The sequence below is a fragment of the Vigna radiata genome, chromosome 10 (assembly GCF_000741045.1).
Source record: "Vigna radiata var. radiata cultivar VC1973A chromosome 10, Vradiata_ver6, whole genome shotgun sequence".
In the NCBI taxonomy this organism is placed as follows: domain Eukaryota; kingdom Viridiplantae; phylum Streptophyta; class Magnoliopsida; order Fabales; family Fabaceae; genus Vigna; species Vigna radiata.
The window spans coordinates 6,169,476-6,194,010 of record NC_028360.1 but is presented as its reverse complement, the minus strand read 5'-3'; the positions used below and the strand labels follow the sequence as shown (position 1 = coordinate 6,194,010).

The 24,535-nt window shown below is 34.2% G+C and overlaps 2 protein-coding genes across 3 annotated transcripts; one reads left to right on the top strand and one right to left on the bottom strand.

The window, feature by feature from the left end:
• Nucleotides 1–10,755: 10,755 nt before the first annotated feature.
• LOC106774536 (uncharacterized N-acetyltransferase ycf52) lies at nucleotides 10,756–11,385 on the top strand. The gene has a single exon (XM_014661565.2). The coding sequence runs from the start codon at nucleotides 10,788–10,790 to the stop codon at nucleotides 11,367–11,369; it is 582 nt and encodes a 193-aa protein (XP_014517051.1). The 5' UTR covers nucleotides 10,756–10,787; the 3' UTR covers nucleotides 11,370–11,385.
• Nucleotides 11,386–11,515: 130 nt separating this feature from the next.
• On the bottom strand, nucleotides 11,516–17,252 carry LOC106774535 (ruBisCO large subunit-binding protein subunit beta, chloroplastic). Of its 2 annotated transcripts, XM_014661564.2 has the most exons (14): nucleotides 16,952–17,252; nucleotides 16,761–16,886; nucleotides 15,827–15,964; nucleotides 15,487–15,582; nucleotides 14,972–15,214; nucleotides 14,659–14,893; nucleotides 14,354–14,523; nucleotides 14,067–14,144; nucleotides 13,889–13,960; nucleotides 13,700–13,804; nucleotides 13,452–13,544; nucleotides 13,036–13,128; nucleotides 11,724–11,925; nucleotides 11,516–11,631 (listed from the first exon to the last, which is right to left on the bottom strand). In XM_014661564.2, exons 1-14 carry the CDS (start codon nucleotides 17,093–17,095, stop codon nucleotides 11,609–11,611), a joined length of 1,818 nt encoding a protein of 605 aa, XP_014517050.1. In that variant the 5' UTR covers nucleotides 17,096–17,252; the 3' UTR covers nucleotides 11,516–11,608. The 2 variants fall into 2 exon arrangements, with proteins under 2 accessions (XP_014517050.1, XP_022642729.1); XM_022787008.1 differs by having other exon boundaries at nucleotides 11,550–11,925.
• Between the last annotated feature and the right edge of the window lie 7,283 nt (nucleotides 17,253–24,535).

Below are 24,535 nucleotides of genomic sequence, written 5' to 3'. Positions count from 1 at the left end.
TTTAAAGTTGGTGATAAGAAGAATATCAACACCTACTGATGGGTGTTTGAGCTTTACCGGGTCAAGCTAATGACGTTAAAAGAGTGCTTACTGGGAGACACCCTAGTGATCCAAGAACAATATTTTTGTACTTTAAATTTTTAAATCTTGGTGATGATACAGGGAAGCACACCTACTGATGGGTGTTGGAAAGATTTTCACTTACTGACAAGTGCTAAAAAGGTTTGGGTCAGGCTTGTGACGTTAAACAAGCGCTACCTGGGAGGCAACCCAATTTTCTAAACATATCTTTTTGAATTATGTTATATTTGCTTCTGTTGTTAGAATAGGTGTTGACGTACTTGGTTTAGAACTTATATCTGATGCAATGGGTTGATGATGATTTCTGATGAGTATGCTTGATGAGGCTTTTATATTGATGGATGTTGAGATGATATATGAGATGCTATATACAGGTGGTTGTTCACAATATATATGAACAGATGCATGATAACATGATTGTGATTATGATATTGAGCAGGATGTGTATCTATGTATTGGAACTTGAAATTAGCATATGTGAGGTTTTGAACTCCAGAGTTTTTGATTGAATGATTGCTATTACTTTGAAAGCATGAATGACTTTGCCCAAGTTTCTATGATTAAATCACTTGCTTGCATGTGTCATATGATCAAGGCCATATTTGATGTAGCCCTTTCTTAGCCAATGCAAAAAGTTTCGTCCCAATTAAAAAGAGCACAATTTGTTCTACCCTTTTTGAACCTAAGCCTTAAACAGTATGACAAAACCCTTTTGCAAATCTTTACCTTGAGTTAAGTTGAGAATTATTGTGTGGTATTGATAAAGGTTCAAGTTTGGGGCTGTTGGGAAAGTTGAAAAAGAAAAAGATAAGCATTGGGCTAATGTGTTGAAGAAAACATAAAAAAAAATGAAAAAGAAAAAGAAAAGATTAAATGAGAAGAAAAACTCAATGCAAAGAAAAGGGAAAGTTGCGAATGAGTGAGATTGGTTGTTTAAAGAGGGTTTGTGCTTAAATTATAAATGTGAATAACTCTCTTAACTCAAGGATTTTGTGATCCAGAAAAACTAATGTTCTTCTTAGCCCAACCACGTTACAAGCCATAAAAGTCCTTGTGATGATAACTTGCTTGTGAATATGATTGATTGTGGTAAAATGAAAGGCAAAGTTAATTTGTGTGACATTGTAATAGTAGAGAGTATGAGTCACCTCAATATACACTTGTGTGCTTGAGTGAAACACTTTCATTGGTGATGAGTAGTTCCAGTTATACATGATTGCATCTGTGCTTGGTTAATTGGTCATTCATGATAATAGCATCTGTTGGAAAGACTGTGATTATGTGAACACCATATTGAGTTTAATGGAAGTAATGCATCTATACATTTTGACTGATATTTTTATGATAAGCTAAGAGTGATTACTTGTCTCGGATAAAAGAGTTTTGGAAAGTATTAATCCATTGTATTGATTGTTTGAAAACTGAGTTACATCTTGTTTTGCTTGAGGACAAGCAAAATTCTAAGTTTGGGGCTGTGATAACGGTTGAAAAACAGTTATTTTCATACTTGATTTTGATATTAAAACATACCCTTTATGGCTTAAAATTAGCTTGAAATCATGCATTTTTATTAAGTTAGAGAATAAGAGCGTCAAAGATGGTTTTCTTGGTTTTATGCTTGGTTTCCCTTGATTTTGTATGTTTATTGAATGATTTGAAAGAAGGATTGAATTATCAAAGAGTTGCAGTGCAGAAAAGTTAACCAGAATGCAGAAAAGTCAATTTGTCTACCAGAAAGTCAACCAGTCAACAAGAACAGTCAACCAGCTGACCAGAATGCTGAAAAGTTGACCAGAGTACAGTTGACTAGCGCTGAACGGTGAAAATGGGCGCTGAGCGGTTAGTTTTTGGCGTTGAGAGGCAGTTTTGGGCGCTGAGCGGTCCTGTGATTAAGGGGAAACCGCTGAGCGGTTAAATTAGGGCCCGGGCGGTTGTCAGCTTTTATATTGCGGATTCTGTAATATTTCTTTTATCTTTTTGGCTTATAAATAGCCCCAGTGCAAATTGAAACACAATCTTTTGGCAAAGGAAGACGACACAACACTCTTTTCACCCCTTGGAGGAGGATTTTGGATGTGGGAGCTCCAACCTACCAAATCTAGGGTTTATCTTTTCATTCTTTTCACTCAATTCATCTAGTTCATTATGATTATGGTGAACTAAATCCTTTGTTGTTGGGGAACAATGTAATCTTTTAAAACTCTCATATATTCAAATTCTTATTTATTTCATATCCTTGTTATATACCTGTTTATCAATTGTTGGGTTCTCATCTGTGCTTAATGTTTTTATTGTTTAACGCATTCAGTAAACGTTGTTTGTCTTTATTGATACGGGGACGTACGGTAATGTCATGAACTGGTCAGAAATTCCTTGATTATGCTAATACCACCTAGGGTTAGGTGTAGGACGATCAATTGTATTTTGCTTCCGTTCGCATTGCATTATTATTTACTAGGGGAGGCTAGGGATAGCAAGCCGGTAATTAATAATAGGCTCTTTACACCAAGGGATTGGGTTAAAGGTAGGCTAGAAAGTTTGCATGGCAATTGGATAAATAAGTGAAGTAAATAAGAAAAGTAGATATATGAGAGTGGATAAGATGAGATTGTAAACCCCAACAACATCATTCATCCATAGTTTTTCCTCAACCATTGATTTACTGCATTTGCATGTTTAATTCTGTTTTTTGCATTTAACAGTCAAAACTTTATTCTTTTCTCAAGTCTTATGAAATTAGGTTACATGAAAGTTAAGGCCTAAGAGTCCTTTGGGAAACGATACTCAGACTTACCCGTTTATATTACTTGATAACGATCTGGTACACTAGCCAGGGACTTAACAGTTTTCATCTCCTGTATATTTGTTTGAAGATCAAACACCTCTTGAATAATTCTAGTGGCGAAATCTTCAAGTGTAACCAATTGGTTTCTGTTAGAATACAAATAAAGTCCCACATTGGATAAAACAAGAGATGAACATAGGTTTATATACACATAAGATACCTCCCTAGGTGATAATTCTGATTTGGTGTACTTCAGTTTGATTGAATTGGCTGAATTATTGAATTGAGTAAATGAGAGTGTGCTAAAGTTTTGATGTTTGTACATGATTGAGTGAATTTGGCTTGAGTATGTGTTTTTTTATATTAAACGAACTTTTGTAGTGATTGATTGTTGAATGTACCTTTTTTTTAGTTACTTGAACTAGTGGAAGCAATGTTGTATTGAATTAGGAATTTTTGCTGAATCATACTGTGGTAAAAGGATAGAGTTATAAATGATTTTGGTTTAAGATTTAGGGTTTTTACAAGTGAAATTCTAGAGGAGTTGTTTTATGAGGGAACTTGATGTTTGGACTCTGTTTTTGTGTCAATTAGGATTTAGTTAGCCAGTTAGTTCCCTAAAAATCTAGTCTATAATGTGTGAAATTTGTTGTATTAGTTTTTAGGTCGTGATTTGATTTTAATGTACTAAGTTGTAGATCATTTGAACAAATGAGTATTCAATCTTAGGTGAATTAAGTCATTGATTGGTGTTTTATGTGATGAATGATTGTTTTGGTATATAGAGTTAGTGGTAGATTGGTCTTATAGGTCTGGTATGGCATAAATATGCATAATTGTATTTCTGCAAAATTATGTAGACTCATTAAGCAAACATGTACTCGCTGGGTGAATTCAAAGTCAGATAGCTACAGACTTAGTGATCGTTGGGAAAGCAAAATCTTATTGGGCGATTCAAAGTCAAAGAGTTACTGACTTGACAGTCGTTGGGCGACTTTTGAGAGATTACAAAACTTAAGTTCCAGTGATTTTCTGGCTGAGCAAGCAGATTTTGTGATGTGTTCAATGATTGTGATTGTGTGAAGGATCAAACTAGGATTTGTTTATAACATGATTTATGCTTATTTAAAGTGGTTTAAATGAATTTGATGTATATTGAATTGGATGATTGTTTTGTTTGAAGTAGGGACTTCAGGATTGGGGGATGATTCTCACACTCATGGGTGGTTTGTTTGTTCTTGTGTATGCTTGTTTTCTTTGAGCTTAAAGAAATTTATGGTGAAGAGGTGTTAGTGGCTGACAGAGCTAAAGCTTAGAGTATAATGTTTCTTTGTTTCCTTTTTGTTTTATAAAGTTTATATTATGCTTTTGATTTAGTTGTTGGGTGATAACGGTTGAAAAACAGTTATTTTCATACTTGATTTTGATATTAAATCACACCCTTTATGGCTTAGAATTAGCTTGAAATCATGCATTTTTATTAAGTTAGAGAATAAGAGAGTCAAAGTTGGTTTTCTTGGTTTTATGCTTGGTTTCCCTTGATTTTGTAGGTTTATTGGATGATTTGAAAGAAGGATTGAATTATCAAAGAGTTGCAGTACAAAAAAGTCAACCAAAATGCAGAAAAGTCAACCAGACAACTAGAAAGTCAACTAATCAACTAGAACAGTCAACCAGTTGACCAGAATGCTGAAAAGTTGACCAGAGTACAGTTGACCAGCGCTGAGCGGTGAAAATGGGCGCTGAGCGGTAGTTTTGGGCGCTGAGTGGTCTTACGATTAAGGGAAAACCGCTGAGCGGTCAAATTAGGGGCTGAGCGGTTGTCAGTTTTTATTCTGCGAATTCTGTGATCATTTTGTTATCTTTTTGGCCTATATATAGCCCCAATGCGACTTGAAACCCTAATCTTTTGGCAAAGGAAGACAACACAACACTCTTTTCACCCCTTGGAGGAGGATTTTAGATGTGGGAGTTCCAACCTACCAAATCTAGGGTTTATCTTTTCATTCTTTCCATTCAATTCATCTAGTTCATCATGATTATGGTGAACTAAATCCTTTGTTGTTGGGGAACAATGTAATCTTTTGAAACTCTCATTTATCCAAATTCTTATTTATTTCATATGCTTGTCATATACTTGTTTATCAATTGTTGGGTTCTCATCTATGCTTAATGCTTTTATTGTTTAACTCATTCAGTAAAAGTTGTTTTTCTTTATTGATACAGGGACGTACGGTAATGTCATGAACTGGTGAGAAATTTCTTGATTATGCTAATACCGCCTAGGGATAGGGGTAGGACGATCAATTGTATTTTGCTTCTGTTCATAATGCATTATTGGTTACTAGGGGAGGCTAGGGATAGCAAGCTGGTAATTAATAATAGACTCTTTTCTCCAAGGGATTGGGCTAAGGGTAGGCTAGAAAGTTTGCATTGCAATTAGATAAACAAGTGAAGTAAATAAGAAGAGTAGATATGTGAGAGTGGATAAGATGAAATTGTAAACCCCAACAACACCATTCATCCATAGTTTTTCCTTAACCATTGATTCACTGCATTTGCATGTTTAATTCTGTTTTTGCATTTAACAATCAAAACTTTATTCTTTTCTCAAGTCTTATGAAATTAGGTTACATGAAAATTAAGGCCTAAGAGTCCTTTGGGAAACGATACTTGGACTTACCCATTTATATTACTTGATAACGATCTGGTACACTTGTCAGGGGCTTAACATTGGGTTTATCGAAGAGGAGGGTCACTAGGAAGATATACAACACTAATGAGATCTAAGTCTAACCACATAAGGGATTGATACTATTCTCTACCAAAAACCTCAAGGTAATGCATTAATGGATCTTTAACCTTATATGGTACTCTACTTTTTCATTTCTACTTAATGTGAGACTTAGACTCACACTTAGAATTCTAACACAATACAATATATCATTTTGTTGTATAAAATGGTATATATATATATATTATTTTTTGAATAATTATGATAATAGTTTATATGTTTTTCTCAAATTAACTATTTTGTAATATTAAAAGATATTATACAATAATTAAACAATATAAAAATTGGAATGTTACATAGACTTTTTTAGTATTACAGTCTAAAATATAAAATATAGATAATTATAAACTTTACAAGCAAATACCTTATTTTATAATTTTGAAACTAGAATGACTGTTAATTAATTGACGGTTAACTCATTTATTTTTTTAAACTATTTTTAAACTATATTAGTTAAAACAAAATATTCTCATTTGATGTTTTAATTCTGTTTTCAATTATTATTAATATTACAAATATTACATTTGGTGTTTTATTTTACACTAGTGTCACATTCACAAAATTATAACACATTCAACTTTTATTTAATTTTCTACAAATTGTCAACACACTATATTATTTATTTTCCTTTTCAAACTTAAGTTAACAAATAAATTTTAAACTAATAAAAGATATTAACAACCGATATATTGAATGACAATAGTGTCCTAATATTGATACCTCAACAATTAACAACATTTCTAATACAGGCAATATAATTAAAAGAGATTATGAAATTATAACTAAAGGGCATATATTAAAGTTATATTGGACTTAAAAATATATTCATTGTGAAGTTACTACAAATAAATAAAAACAAATAAATATTAAATGTGTAATATCCCCTTTTAGTAGTATAAAACTACATGTGTACATAAATGAGAACTTACAAGTAACTTAAAACTATGATAACAATTGAAATTACCATTATTTGTGACTTAAATTTGATACTAAATACAACCTTTTTTACTTAGAAACTTGCTTGAAATCATGATTTTATTTAAGTTGTGTGAATAAGAGAGTTCAGGGTGAACTTAATGATTTTATGGCTAGATTCCCTTGTTTTAGTAGGAATTGAGATGATTTGGAAGAAGAGTTGAAGCACCAAGGAGTTGGAACTTAGGAAGGACTAGAAAAACATCAGAAAAGAGGATCGTAGGACGCCTGAGTGCCCTTTTCAGGGGCCCTCAGCGCCAGAACTCACTGTCTCATGCCTGACTGCCCTTTTCTGAGGCCCTTAGCGCAAAAAGCTTCTGGCTCGCGCCTGGGTGCCCTTTTTGGGGAATTGAGCACCAATTCCTCGAGTCGCACCAAGCCTGCTTGCCCTTCTGAGTGAAGCTGAGTGCCATATGTTTCTGGATGAAGCCTGGGTGCCCTAAGTGGGACGCACTGAGCGTTGGCGACACGAGCTTGGTCTGTGTTTCTGTTTTTAGTTCGATCTATTTAAGGACTTGAACGTCCTAGGCAGTGTATCTTTTGACAGAAGAGGCGCACAAAAACACTCTTTCACTCTCTAGAGGCGAATTTGGATGGGGGAGCTTCCATCTTCAACTTTTAGGGTTTTTCTATCTCATTCTTTTCCATTGTTGATCTAGTTTCTCCATGTTAATAAGGAACTAAATTCCATTTGTTGTTGGGGGAAGATGTAATCCTTTAAACTCTCATATATTTGAATTTGTTTATATTTACAAATGCTTCTTTCATTAATCATTAAGATTTTTCCTCTATACTCTATGCATTGCTTTGTTTAACTCATTCATAGCATGATTATTGATTTCGTTGATATGGACACATACGGGGGAATCTAGATTTGGGGAATCTCTCCCAAGGGAACTATTGCCTAGACATAGGGATAGAATGCTTGGTTGCCTTAAGCTTTTGTGCGTATGTAATGCAAAATTAATTACTAGGGAGACAAGACATTGTAAACTAATAATTAAGGATATGCTTTCTTTGCCGAGACATCGAGTTTTAAGTAAATTAGAAAGTAGCATTAACATTAATGAAGAAGAATAATTCTTATATGCATGAGAGTGGATAGGAGAAATCGAAACCCCAACAACATATTCATTCCATATTTTACCAAGCATTCATTCACTTTTGTGTCTCTCTTCAATTGATCAAAATTGCATTCATGTTTACTTTTATTTTGCATTATAAAAAAATGAGTTCGTTTTCAAGTCTTAGTTAATCAAGGTATCACATAACTGCTTAGGCCGTGAGTCTCTTGGGAAATGATACTTGGTTTTACCATGTTTATTACTTGATACGATTCGGTACACTTGCCGATTCATTAACAGGCTACTAGAACGAAAGATCCTATTCTTGATGAACCAAAAACTATCTATCCTGTTGCTTTTCTCTCTCAACCAAACGTTGAATCCCCTAAAAGATGTCCTCCCTAAGCTCATATCGGTTAAGGTGATCATTGAAAAAGAGAAAACAACATTCAACATACAACACAGAAGTAAGGGTAAGCTAGATACCAAAGAAATCATATCACATTTATAACATAACATACATAAATCATTTAGATCACATACATCATTCCAAACATCTTAACATGTAAAGACCTTAGACTTGACTATCCGAATTAGTACAGATATGTAGCTATGGCAGTTCGTGCACTTGTTGTGGTGAAACAGTTGGCCTACCCCAAGCTACCACACAAGGTTAGTCCGTTATCACTCACCTTAGGCCAAGGAAAAGCCCCTAGGCTAGGACCTCCTGCTATTCTCACGACATGCCTTACCCCTCTCTACTTGAGAATAGGTGACCATTAGAATGTCAGGATGAACTCCAAGACTAAGCTTTCCATATTCATACTTACAAACTTTGACAATCATCACTGAGAAATTTCTCCTTGGAATTCTCTTCCGCACCATTTCGAAATCACAAACCTTTCTTTGATACTTAAATAACACTCATTCCTAATCATATATTAACCACAATCAAATCAATTTCATTACTTCACAAATAAGAAACAAAGAAGAAATGAAACATGATAACCAGACATAGTCGCTCAATGCATACCCTCGCTGAGTGAATCAGAGGTTTCTCACACAACGACCCATCTCGTTGTGCGAATAAACTCCCAATGGTACCAGACCTCAACTCCTCGCATAGCGACCCCATTTCACTATGCGAAAGCCCAGGCAGTGGCCCAGACCTCCCAAACACTCACTGAGCGCACCCCTTCGCTATTTGAATAAATCTAACAGTGCTCCTAGACCTCAACTGGTCGCTCAGTGCACTAGCTCGCTGTGAGAATAAGCAAAACAGTGAGTCATCCCTCATGACCACTCGCTGAGTGACCATATTCGCTCAGCGAGTTTGCATAATTCTGCAGCACAATTTCTACAGAATTATGCAACTCAAACCACATTTACCACTTCTAACTATTTTTCCCAACTTCTAACTCTCCTAAATTGTGTTATACACCTAATTAGACTTAACTAAGTGTTCCTAAACTTTACTAATATCAATCTAAAGTGATTACTAACCAATTCCCCTTTCAAAACACCAAATTTCTCAACCTAGGGACCCAAATCTCATTCTACTACTTTTGGCACTTTTTCAATAAGTTTATGGACTCTAACCAGTCCTAAATGACCTACCTAGACTACCCTTAGCAACCAAATGGACACCTAGTACCTAGAACAAATTTTCACCACTCCACTTTCTTTAAACTAGTTAAAACAAGTGTAAATTTCTTCAATTCACAACCATTCACTCTCACAACAGATTCCTACAGTTTAAAAACCACAAAATTAACATCATTCCAAACGGACCAAAATCCCAATTCATTACTCCATGCTCAAAATAATCAAAACTACACATTTTCCATCTACTTTTAACATCAATTCAGTCCAATCAGTTCAATAATCATACAATTTCCAAACATGCAAACCAAATCATGAATTAAACACATTCTAACTTTCCTTACCTCTCAAAGAAATTGCCCAACTCTAAAAACGCCCTGTCGATTACTTGAACCGCAAGGAATACCTATACGAACCTATGAAACACCAAATTACAAACGGACAAAGTCGTTAGAACTCTAGATGAATCAAGAATGTGTAGGAGATGCATGATTACACATGCAACAATAAAAGATTCCTCTAAAACAGATTTAAGAAATGGAAGGGAAAAAGGAGTCGAAACATACTTGCTCTATTGAAGAAATTGATCGGGTAGAAACGTAAACCTCGTTGCCGTTGTCGATTAGGTACCTCCTAATCGTCAAATAGATGACTCAGGAGTTAAAACTCTTAAAGGAAAGGTAGATAACTCTAGAAAAGTAGTTTCTAGAAAGATGATACATTTTAAAATAATGAAACTCGTTTATAACAAAACTTATTTATAATAAAACAATTTAATATTAAATAACCAAGTCTCACTATTTTTAGATTATTACCCTTTCTAAAATGTAACATATGAGATTTCATGAATACATGAGATGAACTTCTTGATCGGTGGTTTATTGATATTTTTGTAATGTCTAAATCTTAATAAATCATTATTAAAGTCACCTAAATTTTTTGATTGAAAACCATAAAAACCACTCACAAAATATTTTCTTTAATAATTCTATATGTATATCTCATGTTTATTTGTAACATTCCAATTTATTTTCCTTTTCATTTCCCTCTTTAACAAATAAAACAAAAACTCTCATCTAACCCACCTTATCCATGAAGGCTTTCTCTCAGCCACAAACATGCAAAAACAGCCACACCATCAGAATAAAAATAAATTATTACTATTATTATTACAATCACTGTACGATTAATTGTTTCTATAGATACTAGTTTCTCCATAATCATTATTTTTAATGTTTTTTATTTTATTGTTATTCGTACTTATTAATTTACTGATAAGATTTTAAAATCAAAATCAGGATGGAAGTAGAAAATTTAAGAGCATATTGTTTTAGCAAATAAGAATAATTCTAAAATATTATTTAAGCTTGAGTTTTTTTTTTTTCAGTTTAAAAATATTATTTAAGATAAAGTGGGAAAATGATCATAAAGTGTGAAATTTCCATTATAAATTAAATTCAAAACACTTTTTTGTTCTATCTATAAAATGTTGTTACGTGGCGCTGTCTCCGCTCCTCTTCCACCCTGTCTCCGTTTCGGCCAAACCAGGGTGCGAACCCTCCCCCGAAGCGTCTCCGTCGCATCGTCCTCCCCCTACGGTGGCGACTACCCGCTCTCAGTCTCCGACGAGGCGCTGGAGTCGCGCGGGTTCTTGTTGCGGCGCGACGCGGAGGGGCTGGACCTGGAGGAGCTGAACACTGTGTTCGTGGCGGTGGGTTTCCCACGGCGGGACGCGGAGAAGATCCGCCTGGCACTGGAGCACACGCAGGCGGTTCTATGGGTGGAGCACCGGAGGACGCGGCGGCCGGTGGCTTTCGCGAGGGCAACCGGCGACGGCGTCTTCAACGCCATCATATGGGACGTGGTGGTGGACCCGTCGTTCCAGGGCATCGGGCTCGGCAAGGCCGTCATCGAGAGGCTGCTGAAGGAGCTTCTCGGAAGAGGAATTTCCAATATTGCCCTTTATTCGGAGCCCCGAGTTCTCGGGTTCTATCGCCCATTGGGCTTCGTCGCCGATCCCGATGGCATACGGGGAATGGTTTACTCCAAACGACAAAAGAAAAAATAGGATTTTTATTTTCACTTCTTTTTTTTACCATGTATCCAACAAGGCTTTCACATTTTCCTTATAAAATTGCTTGAATATTCAAAATTTATTACAAAATTGAGAACTTGGTAACTTCATTTGTTGTTCCTAGGATTGATGAATGCCACTATCTGTACAATGTATCTGTGGATAATCTGCACTGTTTGTTCATTGCTCACACTGCAGCCAGGCATGGTTCTGAAAGTTCACAATTTTCCATTTCAGAAGCCCTTTGGTACAAAACCTGAGTAATCAAATTTCAACACAATCATTACTACTAACAGGGAAAAATATTGTGGCAGAGGAAATTAAAGACGATGAAGTGAGTGAAATGACCTTTTGACATAGCAAGATCTTTTGACATAGGAAGACCCTTTGAAAAGGCAAGATCTTTTGGTATAGCAAGATTTGGGGTAGCCATGGCCTTTCTTGGGGGCAATGTTATGGGCTGCAACTCCTTGCGCTCAATCACAACAGCATTAGATGTTAGAAATGACTTGGCCACTGAAGCTGAATGTTCTATACAGCATCTAACTACCTGCATCAATTTTCAACATCACAGACTTGGTCATTCTGTGCTAATCTCACTGCATCTCCACTGCCAAATTAACATGGTTTTCGTCATGCTTTTCACTGATTCACATTCCTTTTTTGTTCCCTTTTTGTTATTCATCGGTTATTAGATACTTTCTTTCGTTTGCATACTTGTTTGTGGCTTAAATTTTAGATCTTAGGCTTTAAAACTGCGAGTTTAGTTCCTGCAGACACCGGATAAAACTTCATGGTGCTGGAACACTGTTACAAAATGTTTCTCCTGGTGCTAATCTGTTACAGGTGCAGTGTGATATATTAATGGTGGCAAACTTTAGGGACTTAGAGAATAGTTTAATCTTTTCCATTAAAACAATAACATTATTATAATGTGTAATTAAAAAAATAAATAGTAAAACTGTAACTATTTTATAAAGACGAGTCGTATGTCAAAAGAAAGAGAGAGGTATATGCTTATTTTAAAACTATTGTAATATAAGAAGCGGGAAATTTATTAAAAATATAAAGGATATAAGTTCATATTTTAAAAGTAGAAGGAGGTAAATGCCATTCATTATTATCTCAAGGGATATATGTGCAATTTTAGAATTTCAAACTTTTCAACTTCTTTCTCATATATATATATATATATATATATATATATATATATATATATATATATATATATATAATTTAATTTTTAAAAATGAGTTTAAGTTTATTTTGATTGGCATTGATAAAAATTTTCTTGTCTAATGTAGAATTACTTCTCAATTGGTATCATCCAAATTTTTAATTTAATATTAGTGGACTTTTTATCGATCAATGTAAGTTGAAATTATTGTAGGATAAAACCTTTTTCCATTAATGTCTAAAAACTACTTTTATTAATGTCAATCAAAGTTTTTTTTTTATTGACATTTTTTTATAATGTTTGTTGGGATTTTTTCAACAATATCACCATTGTTGACCTTTTCTAAAGTTGATTAAGGTTACTTTTCTAATTAAGAAAATTTTGTTTTGATAATTTAATTTGACCTTTAGACAAACAAACATTTATTTGGTAGATTTCTGAATGTAGAATCTCCGTATTTAAAAGGTATCTAAATGAGCATACCTTTGTTGGATCCATAATCCTAGCTTTCATCAGATCCTCATAACAGTCCTTAGCAGCATTGTAACCAAAATTCATGTTATCTTCTAATAAAACCTGCATACCATAAACGCCTCAAGCTTGCATTTTATTCAATATATACGTTCTTCTTTAGTTTAATAAACTAAAATCTGAAAAAAAATATCTAAATTTTAGTAATTAAAATTGTTAATAATTGAAATTTTTTATCTGATAAATCAACACTAGTTGAACACATGACAAATGTTAGAAAATTCTCATTATATATAGTTTTGAAAAAGTTTCTTGTAAAATTACAAAGCATGCAAAATCTAAGTGCAAAAACTGATATATCAAGTGATCAGTACTGCATTCTTTCAATCTTATATTTTGTTTTTTTTAAGAATCCAACATTATAATACCTTATTTACAACAACATTGCCATTTACACCAGCATTTTTCGCTATCAATCTTGCAGGATAGCTTAAAGCTCTTCTGAAGATTTCAGCTCCAATCTGCAGATAATACACAAATAAATTTTCCATGTCTTGAGCAGACAACAAAAAGATACAAATCAAAACAAAGACTTTAAGGAATATTTACAACAAGAGCTTGGCTAAATCATAAACTTCAAACATGATATGGAAAACTAAGTGCAATGGAATGAGACCTTTTGTTCTTCATTGTCTAGAAGTACTTTTATACCATCCACCTTTTTGGATAGTCTTAAAAGGCTACATCCACCTCCAACTACTACACCTTCATCTATTGCAGCCTGCCATGTTCCAAGTAAGAAGGTTAACCATAAAAATGGTGGCAAATTAACTTGTTAGAGCCATGAAAAGGAAATAATATATACCTTGGTTGCATTTAGAGCATCTTCTATTCTTAATTGTTTATCCTTCAGCTCCACTTGTGTTTGTGCTCCTACCTATGATTTGTATTCAAGTTGCTAATAGGTATATGAACTATCTCCAAAGAAACAGAATTCTTAAACTCCAAAATATCCAAACAAAATGAAATGAAATTTACAATACCTGGAGAATGGCAATGCTCCCTGATAATCTTGCTATTCTTTCATTCAATATCTTTTTGGGAAATTTATCCACTGTATTCTGTGTGAAATATGTCAATCATATATTAGATATCTTATATACTTATCTTCTATCTTCAATTATTTTGTTTATTATTTAATCTATATTTCTTTTATTATAAATATCTGATAGTTTTCACAAAATCTTGAACAATATACCATTTAACTTTGAAAATTGAACACTAGTGAAGTGTGAGATGTGATGGTTTTGAAAATTGTGTATATATGCACCTCAACAAGCTTCTTCAGTTGATGAACCCTCTTCTCTACAAGTGATCTTGTACTCCCATCAGTAACTATTAACGTAGAATTCTTTGTTATAACTACCTTTGTAGCAGAACCCAGAACATCCTTGGTAGCCTTTTCTAGGGTGAATCCCATGTCTTCTCTAATCACAGTACCTGAAAAACAGCATATCAAATAGAAAGAAACAAAGGGTGTAAAGAACTAATGTTGTATTGCAGAATAAACTACAAAGTGAAGACTATGCATGTAAAAATAATGAAGGTTATAAGTGGAAGTGTTGGATGTTGTACCTCCAGTCAAGATGGCAATGTCTTCCAAGCAGTGAGTCTTGCGTTCACCAAAGGCAGGAGCCTTAATGGCAGCTACCTTAAGCGCCCCTCGAAGTTTATTTTTAATGACAGGAGCTAGAGCTTCTTGCTCAATGTCCTCTGCAACTATCACAATTGGGTACTTTTCTTTTGCAGAATTGTTCAGTATGTTGATCAACTCCTTTGGGTTTGTGATTTTCTTGTCCACCAAAAGCAACTGCAACCAAATAACTATTAACATCTTAATTACATATTTTCTTACTAATTATCATCATTTCCAGACTCTAATTGATACCTTGCAGTTGTGGAGTTCCACTGTCATCTTTCTTCTATTGTTGACAAAGTATGGGGACAAATATCCACGATCAAATTGCATTCCCTCCACAATCTCTAAACTATTCTCAGTACTTTTTCCGGTTTCAATTGTTACTACTCCTCGTTTCCCTACCTTATGCAGTGCCTCAGAAATCATGTTTCCAACTGCATAATCATTCCCTGCACTTACTGCTGCAACATCTGCAAGTTCATCATCCTCAACCTGCAAGTGCAATCACATTAATTAAAAAATATGAGAAAATGAAACATCATATGAGAAAAAAAGACATAAACTCATCGATATAAGGTTTTGAGTTGAAAGTGGTAAAATTGTTTTATGTAAGTTGAGTTAATATCACATTTATTTGATCACTCCCTATTAAATCTTGTCTCCAAAAAAGACCTATCATGCGGCCCATATAACTTTACTATGATCCTCAAAATTTTAATAATGCAGATGTTTTAATTTTTAAAAAATAAATGAACTGATCCTACCTCTCTTGACATGAAACTGAGTTCAGAAACAAGTGCAGTTGCTGTCTTCTCAATCCCACGAGCAATTTGAACAGGATTCATTCCAGCAGCAATAACCTAGAGAAAGAAGAAAGGAGCTTCAGACCTCAAAGTTAAGAACACCCCTTTAAAGTTATTAACATGGTGATTAAAGCATGAACTAAAACTAATGTTTCTTCAACTTTTATTTGCAAATTTGACAGATATAGGATGGGACTTTTTTTATATAGCAATACATGTCAACTTTTCATATGTGCTAACATGTAATAATTTTGTTGTGATTGATGTAATAGGACACTCATGTTTAGGTGGTTTTGTTTACCTTTGTCCCTTCTCTGATTAAGCCATGAGCAAGAACAACAGATGTAGTTGAGCCATCACCAGCTAGGTCATTGGTTTTAGCACCAGCTTGTCTCACCAATTTCACACCAACGTTTTCCAACGGATCTTCCAATTCAATCTTATGTAACACAAGAAAGAGAAGTTCACAAAACCATATTACTAAAGGACCTGATGATATACAAGTTTATTAAGCACATAAGCAGTAAGACAACATGGAAAACACCCACCAAATTGTGGAAAAAAACTAAATAAGGACATGCTTGATTTTCTTCTTACTTTTTTGTTCCAAACACTACTTTCTGAAACAACTTTTCATTACTCAACAGTCAATTTCTCATTCAATAACCAAAGTACAGAAACAACTCACTGGAAACTGTTTTCTCATTCTGTTCTTGTGTTTTCTTCAAATGCTCTAGTTCAAGTGTGGATGGCTTACCAATACTATGATCTTCTTATAGCCACGTCTTATTTTATACTTTAGAGAATAAATAACTGTTTTTCAAAATAGTAATCTAACAATGCATAAATATGTCACTTTTTCACTAATGGATCTTTCAACTGAAGAATTTATTGAAAAAAGACAACTTGAAGTCCAATCATGTAAGAAATTAATACGAATTATTAGAAAGAAACAACATCAATAAAACATGAATTATAAGAAATTAACACGATTCTTTAAGAAAAGAAATCATTAAGAAAAGACAACAACAATGACAAATGAATTCAACTACAGTCTAAATCCTTAAAATATAGATTTATAGTTCTTCCACTTACTCAATTTTTTCATCTCTAAGATTTAGACTCCTATTTGGTTCTCAACATTCACTACCTTAAACCGACCATGGTACAAAAAGAAGAACATCAAAGAGAAGAAACAAATGCTTAATGATGAATGAGCAAAAAGAAAAGAGCACCTCTTTAAGAACAGTTTCTCCATCATTTACTATCTTGGGTGGTCCATACTTATTGGGCAGCACAACATTCCTCCCCTTTGGACCCAATGTAACACCAAGCAACTCAGCCACCATGTCCACCCCTGCCTGCACCATCACACACCAATTCACTCACAGCTTGTGAAGAACCAAAACAAACTATTAGTCCTTACCAGCAACTTCTTCGTTACTGAACCATCATGGTTGAAGTAAAGCTCTTTGGCCATGGCTCTGGGGATTAGAGAAGAACAAAGTGAGTTTCTGGGTCTGGGAAGTGATGATGGACTGGCAAATGTGAATGAAGAAGAACATGCCATGGCTTTCACTATCTTTCAATGCTTGTGTTGGTTTGAGGTAAGTAACTAACAACTATTAGCTGTGTTGAGTGCAATAAGTTCAACTTCAACAGCGATAAATTGATGAAATGTTTTCAGTTTGGACAAAGTCAGTGGATAAGAGTAATGGTGTAAAGAACAGAAATATCTCACTCTTGTATTCTGTGAACAAAATGAGAGGGAAAATATCTTATTACTAATTTTGTCGCCATGCAAACTATTTCTACTTATTAGTTTTTTATTTGTTAGTAACTTTAATAGATAAATGACTAATAATTCCGTCAATATCAAACAGCACTTTCATGATTGAATATATTTCTTTTCTTTTTTATCATAGTTTCACTCATCAAGTTTTTTCTGATTGCGTTGTCTTTTTTTCGTGTACACCCAAAACAAGTGAGTCGATATTGTTCAAAATAAATAATTGCTACATGTAGAGCAAATATATATTTAGATAAAAGCACAACATATAAGTTATAATTTAACAGTACATGTTTGTATATAAAGTGCTAGGATTAACTACAATAGGCGCGTTCCGATAAGATTCTCCATAAACTTTTTATAAAAAATAAATACTTTTCATAAATTAAGGGTTAAATATATTTTTGATCTCTTAACTTTTAGTAAAAATTGAAATTAGTCCCTCTTTGAAACTTTGGACTAATTTAGTCCCTTATCTTTAAAACTGCATAAATTTAGTCATTTTAACCAAATTTTATTAAGTTTATTTGAGGTTTCAAATATATTTCTCAATTAATATTGAAGAAAAAATGTGTTAAACAGTGTAAACAACTCAAATGCTATTATGAAATACATTTCAAATGTCAAATAAACTTAGCAAAATTTGGTTAAAATGACTAAATCCACATATTTCTAAAGTTAAAGGACTAAATTGGACCAAAGTTTCGAAGAGGGACTAATTCCAATTTTCACTGAAAATTAAGGGACCAAAAATATATTTAACCCTAAATTAAATTAAATTTAATTTAATTTATATATAAGTTAATGGATATAAGTTCCATTGTGTAATTTCATAATTTTTTTTATTTTTTAACTAGTGCTTAAGTTAATTTTAATTGATAATTTTTACCTTAATATATGGTTAATGGTAGTAATCAATTTATTTTGTTGGTTAGGGTTTTTAGTTTTCAACTTTTTTTCCTTTTCTCCTTTTTTCACAAGAACCCTATATACAGGGTTTCTATTTTGTTCCCCAAAGTAACACACAAAAATAATACATAATACAGTAAAAGATTTCAGAGTTCTTCTTCTTATTTGGTTGTTGCAACTTCTTCTCGGTGTTTGACTTCTTCATGGTTGAACTTCTCTCTCTCTCTCTCTCTCTCTCTCTCTCTCTCTCTCTCGTGACAAAGGGCTTCTTGAGCCTTCCTCTTTTCTCTGCATACCATTTCTAATATGGTATCAAAACAGGTTTAATGTCTGTTCTGTTTCCGTTGTGTCAAAGTTCCTTCAATCAGAATTCTTGGTTCTTTCTTGGTGTGATGGATGTTAAAGACAAAATCGTCTATGTGAACTAACGAGTTGAGGTTTAACCATATAACATTAAAACGAGTTAATAACTAGAAAGAAACCTAAGGTAAAAACACAAAACATAGAGCCAAAATCCCAAACAAACAAAAACTAGAACCTGAACCTCAAACACAGAAATCATAGGAAAACACTTAGGTCCTAAGAAATAGAAAAACACTTAGGCTATAACATCCAGACTCATGACTAGACGATGTCTTGCCTAAAGGCATCCAAGAGAGAATTGAGCTAAACACTCAATGCTTAAAATACATAGATTAGGTATTTGGCTTCTCTTGAAAAAAAATAGGTTGAGACAATTTCTTCGACTAAAATAATTAAAAGAACTAATTATTAAAACACATAAGAAAGCCTGAGCAAGCTAAAACCTATCTATCTAAAATTGGACAAAAGCCAAAGAAGCATTTACTTGGTTTGAAACAATACCATGACCTAAATAGACACCTCATCTTGTAATGAAGTATCTACACGTTTGGTATCTTCGATTAAAAGAACTTAATTTTAAAATGCTACCTAATGGTAGAAAATCAAAAAACACTTTGTTGTTCTAAGCAAGCATTAAATGACATTAAATGATCAACGTTCAAAAACAACAAAGGTGATAAGAAAAGTCATATCTGATGCATGCACAGTTTATTATAATTTTACATATAAACTATTCTACATGCAACCATAGTGCTATAGATCAAATATCAAATGTGAACGTTAGAGACAAAAGATAATCAGGGAATGTTCCTTACTTGAAGCAAAGTCTAAAAAGATCGTACAACCTACTTTAAGCAAATGATTGAAAAAGCATGTATGCTCTGATAAAGTTGACTTTCACAACAATTGTTGAGAAAAAGAAGAAGGAGAAAACACAAGTATTAAGGCTACAAACTACAAACACATTCTAATGGAAAAATATTCATGAAGTCTATATATAGAAGATCTCTTAAGAAGAAATTCAAGTGAACAAAATAAAGGATAGCTAAATGATAACGGTTGAAAAACAATTATTTTCATACTCAATTTTGATATTAAAACACACCCTTTATGACTTAGAATTAGCTTGAAATCATGCATTTTGTTTAAGTTAGAGAATAAGAGAGTCAAAAGTTGTTTTTAGAGATATTATGCTTGTTTTGTATTGTTTTGCAGGGTTTTGATGAGAATTGGAGATGAATGGAAAGAAAGGTTGAAGATCAAACGGTTGCAGTGCAGAAAAGTCAAGCAGAATGCAGAAAAGTCAACCAGTCATCCAAAAAAGTCAACCAGTCAACCAGAAAAGTCAACAGGTTGACCAAATTGCAGTTGACCAGCGCCCAGCGATGAAAATGACCGCCGGGCAGTGGCCAAATTCGAGGAAAAGCGCCGGACGTTGAAATATGACCCCGGGCGGTGGTGCGACCTTTGGGAAACCGCCGGGCGGTCAAATTAGGCGTCGAGCGGTTGTCTGTTGGGCATGGACTCAAATTCTGTTACTTTTCTTGGTTATAAATGCCTTAGTGCGAGTTTAGATGCATTCTTTTGACAGAAGAGAGCGGCCAAACCTAAATTTCACTCCTTGGAGAAGATCTCTTGGATGCTTAGGCTCCTTTTCATCCTATCTAGGGTTTGCTTTTCCATTCTTCCATCATTTTTCATCTAAGTTCACCATGACAATGGTGAACTAAACCCTTTTGTTGTTGAGGGAAACAATGTAATCTTTTGAAACTCTCTTTTATCGAAACTCTTGTTTATTTATATGCTTGTCGTATGCTTTGATTATCAATTGTTGGGTTCTCATATGCGCTTAAAGCTTTTATCGTTTAACTCATTCGATAACTGTTGTTTATCTTTATTGATACGGGGACGTACGGTACTGTCATGAACTGGTGAGAAATTCCTTGATTAAGCAATACCACCTAGGGATAGGGGGGTAGGACGATCAATTGTTTTTGCTTCTGTTCTTAATGCGTTATTAATTACTAGGGGAGGCTAGGGATAACAAGCTAGTAATTAGTAATAGGCTCTTTTTGCCGAGGGATCGGGTTAAGGGTAGACTAAGAAAGTTTGCATGATAATTAGATAACAAAGCAAATTAAACAAGAGGATTAGATAAGAGAGAGCGGATAAGATGAAATTGTAAACCCCCAACAACTTCATTCATCCATAGTCTTTTTCTTGTCAACTGAATCAAACGCATTGCATGTTTATTTTGTGTTCTCGCATACGCAACAATTGATTTTTCTTTACAAGTCTTACGATTTCAATTCACACGAACGGTAAGGCCGTTCGAGTCTCTTGGGAAGAACGATATTGGGTTTTACCAATTATATTACTTGAAATGATCTAGTACACTTGCCATAGAGTCAACACTAAAGTGCAGAAAGCTTACAACGACATATCCATCCTAAAGAGAAAAAGAGAGAAAAAACCTCAAAGAAAAGAATACATTTGAGTTGAAGAAAAGAGAAGAGAAAAAAGAGAAAGAGATGATCTCGAGCTTAAGCGTGAAATTTCTTACTACTGTAAGAGTGTAGAGAGAAACACCTACGAGTGTTTAGACTGCATTGTATTTTAATCAAACCCTCTCGTAAATCTGAACTGCAATTTTGAAGAGAATTAAAATACTTACAAATGAACTCTTTTGAGTTGAGGAATCTAGGCGTGGTAGTTTAGTACCACGAGTGGTTCAAATACTCAAGGAAATCTCGACAGGGAGCTGACTACAAGGAGTGGTGTGAATACTCAAGGAAATCTCAGCAAGGTGCTGAGTACTAGGAGTGGTGTGAATACTCAAAGGAAATCTCAGCAAGGTAGTTGAGTACCATGAGTTATGCTAATACTCATTTGTAATCTGTGAAGATTATAGTGGAACCCTCTACGGAGGAGACTGGACATAACTTAGTTGGAGCGAACCAATATAAAATCTCTTGTGTTATTATCTCTTATGTTTACTAAACGATCATCTTAGAAAACCTGCAGTTGAGTTTTATATTTGAAAATATAAGAATCGTGTTATATCAGAAGGGTTGTGAAAAATGTTTTCTAAATAGCATGACGATCTTATCAACGCATATATTTTAAGTTGAGCGTCTAAGCTTTTGAAAGAATATTTCACATGTTCGACAACGTGTTATATCAGGAGGGTTGCGAAAAATGTTTTCCAAAAACAATATTCAACCCCCATTCTTACACTTAATTAATAAAAGGTAAAAAACTCGTTTTGGCCCTTAGCCAAGAATAAAATAATATAACAATTATGTTCTAACAAAAGTGTACACTTAATAACACTAATTTTCACATACAAAACACCAAAATCGCAAGACTACCTTATTTCTAAGATCCCTATATTCCTGGACCTTACACCCTATTTCCATTCCTTCTCTTCATGGTCATAAGATTTCCTCACTCTAGTTGATGATCATAATAGACATACTGGGCTTTCTTAATGCATAATAAAGGTCAAACTAGAGATTTGTCGCTAAATTTTATTGTCAAGATTAAAAATCAGTTTAATAAGACTGTTAAAACTATTAGATCTAACAATGAACCCGAATTTAATTGTTAATCTTTATGATTCTCATGGCATCAATCATCAAAAGAGCTATGTTGAAACTCCTCAACATAATTCTGTTGTGGAGCACAAACATTAGGACATACTTAACATAACTTGTAGCCTTCTTTTCCAATGCAATGTTCGTAATGCTTATTGGTCTTCTGCTGTCAATCATGTTGTATATTTAATAAATAGGTCTTAATAAAACAAAACTCATTATCTAATGTATGATGCTCCTCCCAGTTATCTGAATTTAAAAACCTTTGGGTGTCTATGCTTAGCTTCCACTCTTGAAAGCAACAAAAGTAAACTTGATCCCAGAGTTAGGAAAGGAGTCTTTCTTGGTTATAAGAATCGTGTAAAGTGTTATGTTATTCTTGACATCTACACTAGGGAACTTTTCATAAGTAGAAATTTCATCCTCTATGAAGATATTTTTCCCTAAAAAGACCAGCAAGACAATAGAGAAGCCAACAATAAGGAGGAAGACGGAACTACGTTTCTTAATGACCTTTTATGCAGCTACAATTCCATTGATATCGAGAGACCAGTTGAAAAGGACACCAATGACCAAAGGTAGACTAAGCTGACTGATATTAGTAGTAACAACAACAAAACCTCTGCTGAAAATGAAGAAAATCACACTCACAGAAGATCCACCAGAGTTAGAAGGACTCCCAGGTACCTAAATGACTACGTACATCAGGTTAATCAATCATTGTCTATGACAGATAATTTTAATATTCCTTACCTCATTTCTGACATGTTGTCATATAATTCTTTGTCTGAGAAACACTTAAAATAGACTCTGGCCATCATTGCCAACAATGAACCCCACTCCTACGATTAGGCCAAAACCACACATGAATGAGAAGATGCCATGCATAAAGAAATCAAGGCTTTACAGGATAATAATACTTGTTATCTAACACAACTACCTCCTGGAAAAACTCTCATCGGTTGTAGATAAGTGTACAAGACCAAAGAGAAAGCTTATGACACCATAGAAAGATATAAGGCTAGTCTAGTAGCTAAAGGTTATACCCAACAAGAAGGAATAAATTATTCTGACACCTTCTCCCTAGTTTCTAAGCTCACTATTGTTAGGTTACTGATTGCTCTTGTTGCTTCAAAGAACTGGTTTCCACACCAGCTCGATATGGACAATGCATTTCTACATGGGGACCTAAACAAAGAAGTTTACATGGAGCCACCACCTAGTCTACATGTCCATGAAAAGGGTCAGGTTTGCAGGTTCACTAAATCTTTGTATGGACTGAAACAAGACAGTAGGCAATGGTTTGAAAAATTATCCTCTTTTCTTATTTATGTTAATTATATTCAATCTAAATTTGATCACTCAGTCTTCATTAAGAAGACATTTACAAATTTCATAGCTCTTTTTGTCTATGTAAATGACATCATTCTAGCAGGGAATTTAATGATAGAGATCAATCACATAAAGGTCCTTTTACATAGCAGGTTTTAGATCAAGAATCTGGGAGAACTTAAATACTTCCTAGGCTTTTGAAGTGGCCAGATCTAAGAAGGGTATTCATCTTTGTCAAACGAAATATGCTCTAGACATCCTTGAAGAAACAGAAATGCTAGGATGCAAATCCTGTTTTACACCCTTTCTAAGTGATACAAGCTCACTATATAAAGTAGAAAGTTACTTGTGCAATCCTAACTCCTATTGAAGGTTAATAAGGAAGTTGCTTTATCTCATGAATACTAGACCCGATTTATGTTTCTTTGTTAATTTGTTAAGCCAATTTATTCAATCACCCATTAACTACCACTATCGGGATGTGCAACATATCCTTAGGTACATAAAGTCCAATCCTTTAGAGGGACCTTTCTTTGCTGCTGATTCGCAGGTGCAAATAAAAGCCTTCGGTGACTCAGATTGGACAACCTGCCCTAACATTAGAAGATCTACTACAGGTTTTTGCATCTTTCTTAGCTCATCTTTTATCTCAAGGAAATCCAAGAAGTAGAGCATTGTTTCCATATCTTCCACCAAAGTAGAATACCATGTCTTAGTTGCTACCGTGTGTGAGATACAATGGATCCATTATCTTCTTCAAGACCTTCATGTTCAAGTTGCTAGCACTCCTGCTCTCTATTGTGACAACAAGTCTGTTAGGCATATAGCTCATAACTAGAGCTTCCATGAAAGGACGAAACATATAGAGTTAGATTGTCATGTTGTACGTGAGAAGATTCAAGCTAATCTCTTGCATCTTTTCCCTGTTCGCTCAGATGAACAATTAGTTGACATTTTTACTAAGTTCCCTCATCGTGTTAGGTTTCAATCCATCATTCTCAAGCTTGGATTAGTGAGTATA

What these genes read in the sequence shown, in the direction of transcription:
- LOC106774536 (XM_014661565.2), top strand. Translation starts at nt 10,788, where the DNA reads ATGTTGTTACGTGGCGCTGTCTCCGCTCCTCTTCCACCCTGTCTCCGT.
- LOC106774535 (XM_022787008.1), bottom strand. Translation starts at nt 17,095, where the DNA reads ATGGCATGTTCTTCTTCATTCACATTTGCCAGTCCATCATCACTTCCC. An exon ending in TCAGTTTCATGTCAAGAGAG is followed by an intron (nt 15,215 to 15,486) that starts GTAGGATCAGTT and finishes TTGCACTTGCAG; the next exon opens with GTTGAGGATGATGAACTTGC. An exon ending in TAGACAATGAAGAACAAAAG is followed by an intron (nt 13,545 to 13,699) that starts GTCTCATTCCAT and finishes TATTATCTGCAG; the next exon opens with ATTGGAGCTGAAATCTTCAG.